The following is a 7,689-nucleotide window of genomic DNA, read 5'->3' on the forward strand; positions in this document are numbered from 1 at the left end:
CACACACACACACTCACACACACACACTCACACACTCACACACACACACTCACACACACACTCACACACACACACATACACACACACATGAAGAAGAGGAGACTCACAAGGTAGGGCAGGGCTGGACGTTACACGGCTCCTCCTGAGGGCTGGGTTTGGTTCTGCTGTCGCACAGATCGATCGGCACGAGAGCGTGAGATCCTCGGTGAACACAGACGAACACAGAGAACCTGCTTCCTGAACATCAGATACAACCAGCTAACGTCTTACAGAACACAGCAGCTTATCTTTACATCATTACAGCACTGCATCAGTGTCTCAGCAATGGATGCTCTGCAGTGAATGGGTGCCGTCAGAATGAGAGTCCAAACAGCTGATAAAAACATCACAATAATCCACAGCACTCCAGTCCATCAGTTAACATCTGGAGAAGACAAAAGCTGAAACACATCCAGCATTAAGACGCTTTTAACTCAAATACATAGAGTCTATAATCCATAATAACTCTTCCTCCAGTGAAAAAGTGTTCTGGTCTGAATCAGGAGAGAAATCTGCACAGATCAAGCAGCGTTTAAACAGCTTTGATTTTGATGTGGGAGACAACAGCAGATGCACTTTTTCACTGGAGGAAGCGTTATTATGGATTATGGACTCGTATTTTAGCCGGAAGCAATGATTTAAAGATAAAAACGTCTTAATGCTGGATTAGTTTCAGCTTTTGTCTTCTCCAGATGTTAACTGATGGACTGGAGTGCTGTGATTACTTGTGGATTATTGTGATGTTTTTATCAGCTGTTTGGACTCTCATTCTGACGGCACCCATTCACTGCAGAGCATCCATTGCTGAGACACTGATGCAGTGCTACATTTCTCCAAATCTGATGAAGAAACAAACTCATCCTAATCGGCTGGGGCCTGAGGGTGAGAGCATTTAAATTTTTTAAGTTTCACTGAATTAGACACTGCACAATGTTTGTGTAAATGCACACCTCGTCCACAGGAGGCGCTGCAGTCTGTGGTGCCGCCGAGTTTCCAGTTGTATTCTCTGGCTCCGGTTGAAGGCGGAGCTGCGGGAAGCTGATTATCCGGGACGGGAGGAGGATAGCTGACCCCTGACCTCTCGTGATCCTCCGGGGTCGACGGGCCGTTCGCATCAGAACCAGCCGGACCGTTCACAGCATTCACTGCATTCACAACACAAGATCCAGTAAACAGAGCGCAGGACAATGCAGAGCTCTAATAAAGCATTTTACAAGTAAATAACATTAATCGCATCCCAAAAAATGACCTATGGAAAAATAAGCATAACACGTATTGACTCACGGTCCAGCTGGTTCTGTTTAGGACGCGGAGCATCTACGGCGTTCTCTGACGGCATGAGGAACTCATAATGAACGCCTGGATTGAGCTGCTGGTAGATCATCTGAGGAGACAAACACAGAGATGAGACGTCAGCGATCATCTATTACTGCCAGCTACAGTCTTTCTGCCTGAATAAAGTCTTGAGCTTCTAGCGGGTTTTCAGTTTGAAGACCTTATATGTGTCCCTGCAGCACAAAAGCAGTGTTAAGTGGCTGGGGGATATTTGTAGCAATAGCCAACAATACATTGTATGGGTCACAATTATACATTTCTCTTTTATGACAAAAATCATTAGGATATTAAGTAAAGATCATGTTCCATGAGATATTTAGTAAACGTCCTACCGTAAATATATCAACTTAATGTTTGATTAGTAATATGCATTGCTAAGAACTTCATTTGAACAACTTTAAAGATGATTTTCTCAATATTTAGATTTTTTTGCACCCTCAGATTCCAGATTTTCAAATATTGTGCTATCCTAACAAACCATACATCAATGGAGAGATTATTTATTCAGCTTTCAGCTGATGCATACAGCTCAATTTAAAAAAATTGACCCTTATGACTGGTTTTGTGCTCCAGGGTCACATATGTCAATAAGGCGATTGAACTATTAATGCTTATAATAATCCTCATTTAAATGTCACTTTGGATAAAAGCATCTACTAAATGAATAAATATACATGTAAAAATGCCCCACTAATAATAATAATATTTTTTAAAATATAACAACAACAACAAAAATAATATATTGATAATATTAGTATAGTAATAATTAATATTAAAGATTATTATTTTATATTATATGAATAATTCAATAATTCAATATCGCTTTCCAAAAATGTGTCACAATAGCTAACTGAATAAATATACATGTAATAATAATAATAACTCAAAATTATATTGCATAATTATATTAATAAAATAAAGCATTATATTAATAATAGTGCTGTCAAATGATTAATCACGATTAATCGCATACAAAATAAAAGTTTTTGTTTACATAATATATGTATGTGTACTGCTTATATTTATGTATGTATACATGTATATATTTAAGAAAAATATGTTATGCTTATATAGTAAATATGTTTATATATAATATAAAATATAAGAATATAAATGAATATACATGTAAATATTTTCAAAATATATACTGTATGTGTGTGTATTTATATATACATTATAAATATACACAGTACACACACACACACTAGGGCAGTCAAAATGGCTGAAAAACTAAATTAGAATTTTGTACTAAAATATTATCAAAATTCGAATTATACTTGAATTTAAAATGCATAATTTCAGCTAGGGTGAAGAAAAGCTTTCGTCTTCTCTCCTGAGGCCACAAGAGGGCGCATCGAGCAAAATATTACTAATGCATGTTTCTTCAAAGCATAAGATAACATGACTATCTGTGAACAAAAGTGCATAATGATTAAAATAATGTTTATGAAGAAATTATAATTAATTTGGTTGCTTAAACAACTATAAACAAAACAGCTTCATGTATGCATGCATAGTTTAATACAAAGGACCGAAAGCCAATCACACAGTACTTTTTTATTTAAAAACATGAGATGCAGTGGGATGGGAAAAACCCGCCATAAAGTCTCGATATATGTGTTTTTTTCAAAGTTAAACTAATTAATTTTACATGGCTTTCTAAACATGCGGCTCTTTTGTGCGAGATGTGAGTGCAGCGGTGATAGATGTCCCTCTAGAAAATGCGTGAAATATGTGCTCTGTGTGAACGGCTTGGTTTCCGTTTTGACGTAAACAAGATCTTCTCCACGTTGATGTTCTCTTTTTCCGCAATATTAGTAATGAACAACGCAGCAGCGTTGCGTCTAGTGGCTTCAACTGGATATGCTAACAAACACATTATAATGCAACGACACTTACATCGTCATCTCGTGCGCCGCTGATAAAGCTGCCTCATTAACGCACACCTAAAATTAGAATGCAATGTTTTTAATTTTAAATTTGAACCTTTTTGACGGCCCTAATACACAGTACACACTCATATATTATGTAAACAAACACTTTTATTTTGTATGTGATTAATCGCGATTAATCGTTTGACAGCACTAATTAATAATGAAGTATTATAGAGCAATAACATTAGTTTACAAAAATGTGCTACAATAAAAAGTGGTAATAATAGCTAAATGTACATGTAACAATGCCACAATAATAATAATGATAATAACTGAATTTTGTTATTAAAATTAAACATTGTATTAACAGTTCAGTATAATATTAATATTACAATAACAATAGCTAAATTAATAAATATGCATTTAATAATGCCCCAATAATAACAATAATATGAATAATAATAACAATAATTAAATAACTCTGAATTAAATCACATAGTTATATAATATTGCAATAACATAATACTGAGTCTCAATGAAAGTGCTAGCATCTGATATCCAGTGTCACTCACAAACACATCCAGGATCTCATTGGTCGGCCCCTCGGCCAGGAAGGATTCTCCCGCGGTGCTGCTGATCTCATTCGGCCGCCGGTACGTGAACATCGTTCCCACTCCCTCATACATTCCTGGACGGTCGATGGCCCAGTTTCCATTAATAATGGATCGGCCAGACCGGCTGAGCAGGGCTGCATACACACACACACACACACACACACACACACACACACAGGTTTGTTTTTGTGAAAAGTGGGGACTCTCCATAGGCGTAATGGTTTTTATACTGTACAGACCGTATATTCTATTGCCCTACACCAACCCTACCCCTAAACCTACCCCTCACAGGAGACTTTCTGCTATTTCAGATTTTCAATACACTCCATTCTGTGTGATTTATAAGCGTTTTGAAAAGTGGGGACATGGGGTAATGTCCTGAAAAGTCACCTTCTCCTTGTAATACCTGTCATACCTTTGTCATTATACACATGTATGTCCTCATTTGTCACAAAAACACACACACTCACATATACGCTCACACACATGCACACACACACACACACACACACACACTCACACACACACTCACACACACACCCTACCCCTAAACCTACCCCTCACAGGAAACTTTCTGCATTTTTAGATTTTCAAAAAAACTCATTCTGAATTAATTATAAGCCTGTTGAATTACGGGGACACTGAAAATGTCCTCATAAATCACCTTCTCGTTGTAATACCCATGTTATTATACAAATTTGTGTCCTCATAAACCACATAAACACACACACACACACACACAGTAGCTGCTCAGAGTTATAGCCGGATTGTTGCCTAACGGGGAACTTCAGCATTTAACGGTGCTTCTGACAAACACTGACACACACATAAAACTCAAAGCGCTCGCTGACTAACACACGCAGTGACCCGAGGCCCTCATAGCCCTCAGAGCGTTTACACGGGATGTTTATTGAATCCTGTGGCTCATAAATCAGGGGAAGGAAAATCCGGACACTGTGAGAAAATAATTTTCCATCCTCCGCAGAGTTTGTCATTTAATAAAGCCGTGGTTAGTCCTGCAGTCCTCGACAACATAAACCATGTTCAGCTACTGCAAACAAGCAGCACAAAGCGTCACACATTTAGAATTAGAAAGCTGAGCTGGAGGCTGAACGATGGAGAGTGTGTTTATCTGCGCAGCCGCAGGCTATAAAAACTCACTCAGTCTGGGCCTTTAACTAACAAACCAGCACTTACAGAGAGACTGAAATATACGTTAGGATGCTTTCCGCTGAGATGGAACAGATCTGATGTGTTTTACAAGCAGCTGGTTTAAAGTGAGGCGTTCTGAAATAGCTGCTTCGGCCGCAGGTCACACATCCAGAGTTGAGTTTTTAAGACACGTTTGGAGACTGGTGCTTTACTAAATGGAGTCACAAAATCACAGCCAATCAGAACATGCGTAACCAATGTTGTTGGTAACGCACTACAAGTAATGCGAGTTACATAATCAGATTACTTTTTTCAAGTAACAAGTTTTTAATTTACAAGAGAATATCCGAGTGACTTTTTCAAATAAGTAACGCAAGTTACTTTTTTTTCAAATGTATTGTTTGACAACTCTGGTGTTGCCATGGTGAGAGAAATCAGATGTTACTGTAGTTCTAAAATAGATATGAATATGCATTAATTCATCTCACTCACAAAAACAAAAAAACACAGGTTCAGTATTCCTCAAAATGCAGCTCAGAATATGCCGCAAACCTGCAATAATTAAACGCTAAACAACACAAATATGCTTTATGTATTTAATCCCATTCTATTTGCTTCTGACCTTCGATGATGCAGTTCAAGCGTACTAATAAACACAAATTACTCTAGACACACATCTGTGTCTTTGTTTATTGCTGAAGTGTGTTGAAATGTCTTCTTCTGCGTTCTACTGTACTTTCCCTTCAGCCTGAGGCTTATTCATTTCACTTCTGGTGTGAAAGGCTTTTATATTTGCCAAAAATATAACTTTTTTATTTTAAAAACAAACAAGCAAGCCCTGTTAAAAAGTAACGCAAAAGTAACATAACGCATTACTTTCCATAAAAAGTAACTAAGTAACGTAATTAGTTACTTTTTTATGGAGTAACGCAATATTGTAATGCATTACTTTTAAAAGTAACTTTCCCCAACACTGTGCGTAACATTTATTAAACTCAGTAATTGTTATAGTCATCGTTATAGTTATCGCTATATTTATAGTTATCATTATAGTAATTGTTATAGTCATCGTTATAGTTATCGCTATATTTATAGTTATCATTATAGTAATTGTTATAGTAATCGTTGTAGTTATTGCTATAGTTATAGTTATCATTATAGTAATTGTTATAGTAATCGTTATAGTTATCGCTATATTTATAGTTATCATTATAGTAATTGTTATAGTAATCGTTATAGTTATCGCTATATTTATAGTTATTATTATAGTAATTGTTATAGTAATCGTTATAGTTATCGCTATATTTATAGTTATCATTATAGTAATTGTTATAGTAATCGTTATAGTTATCACTATATTTTTCACTACATTTATCATTACAGTTATTGTTATAGTTATAGTTAATGATTTAGAAAGTAGTATAGTTATTATTATTGTTGTCGTATAGTTGTAGTTATTGCTATAGTTATAGTTACTATAGTATTTATCGTTATAGTTATCACTTTAGTACGCAGTACAGTTATCATTAAAGTTATTATAGTTATCGTTATATTTATCACTATAGTTTTCATTACATTTATCATTACAGTTATTATTATAGCTATCATTATAGTAACCGTTATAATTATTGAAATAGTTATCATAGTAGTTATAGTTATTGTTACAGTCAATTTGAAAAAGTTATAGCTTAGTGTGTGTGCATAATATTTCTTATAGAAGCTGTCGATATGCTTTATATTAATTTCTTGTGATTAAGCTCTGTTTTTGTAACTGAAGATCGGGAGAAATGTGAATTATTCATTGGATTTTAACTAATCGTTAAGTAAGAATGTCAAAATGTTTTAAGTTATTATTCATGTAGAGCTCCATTTAAAAAAAGAATGCGTTTCTAGCCAGTCGTAATTTAAAGCTTCGTATACATCATATTTTTTTCTTAGAAGCTGTCAATATGTTTTATACGATTTTTTTTGTCTAGGTTGTGTCCGTGTTTGTGTCTTGTGTCCGTTTTGAGAATCTGGAGCAATATAATTATTTGTTCTATTTGAGCTAATTGTTAAGTGAGAATATTACGTTTAAGTCATTATTTGTTCATGCGGAGATGAATGTAAAAAATGAAAAGGTGTATGTTTCTAACCAAACCGTCGGTGAACATGCTGAGCATTCAGAATATTTTTATTAGGCTGCCTATTGAAGATGTCAGTATGTTTCATGTGAATTTATAACTGAACTTATAATTTGTAACTGAAGAACTGGGGTTGTCGGTGTGCTGAGCACCCACCAGTGGAAAAAGAAATCGGCTCCTATGGTTAAAGTTATTATTATAGTTATGTTTCCTGCTGTGAACAGCTCTTTACTCACCCAGGTAGTTCCTGCTCTTCACCATCTCGGTGACGTTGATCTTGGTGGCTCCCGGCGGGATCTCCACGATCTTGTGATAGCCCACTTTAGACAGACTGTGCTGGAACAGGCCAGAGACGAGCTTACACGCACTGTTGTCTCCGCCGCACACGCCGCATTTATCAGGAACACTACCAGAGCCCAGGAGATCATCACAGCCGGCGCTCTGCACAGACACACACACAAACACAGTCAGTGACCTCGAATGTGAATGTGAACACACACGCACACACACGAACACACACACACACACACACACACACACACACACACACAC

At 36.2% G+C, this 7,689-nt stretch overlaps 1 protein-coding gene across 1 annotated transcript in view; it reads right to left on the reverse strand.

Annotated features, from left to right (window-relative positions):
• Nucleotides 1-7,689, reverse strand: part of LOC107568158 (thrombospondin type-1 domain-containing protein 4) — a 44,165-nt gene that overhangs the window by 8,227 nt on the left and 28,249 nt on the right. Inside the window, exons 3-7 of the mRNA XM_016254070.1 lie at nucleotides 7,374-7,578; nucleotides 3,821-3,996; nucleotides 1,324-1,423; nucleotides 990-1,184; nucleotides 108-237 (exon numbers count right to left, since the gene is read on the reverse strand). Of these exons, the coding sequence (XP_016109556.1) occupies nucleotides 108-237; nucleotides 990-1,184; nucleotides 1,324-1,423; nucleotides 3,821-3,996; nucleotides 7,374-7,578 (806 nt within the window). The remainder of the gene's footprint in view (nucleotides 1-107; nucleotides 238-989; nucleotides 1,185-1,323; nucleotides 1,424-3,820; nucleotides 3,997-7,373; nucleotides 7,579-7,689) is intronic.

Source organism: Sinocyclocheilus grahami, unplaced genomic scaffold (genome assembly GCF_001515645.1).
Source record: "Sinocyclocheilus grahami isolate Dianchi unplaced genomic scaffold, SAMN03320097.WGS_v1.1 scaffold1222.1, whole genome shotgun sequence".
NCBI lineage: Eukaryota > Metazoa > Chordata > Actinopteri > Cypriniformes > Cyprinidae > Sinocyclocheilus > Sinocyclocheilus grahami.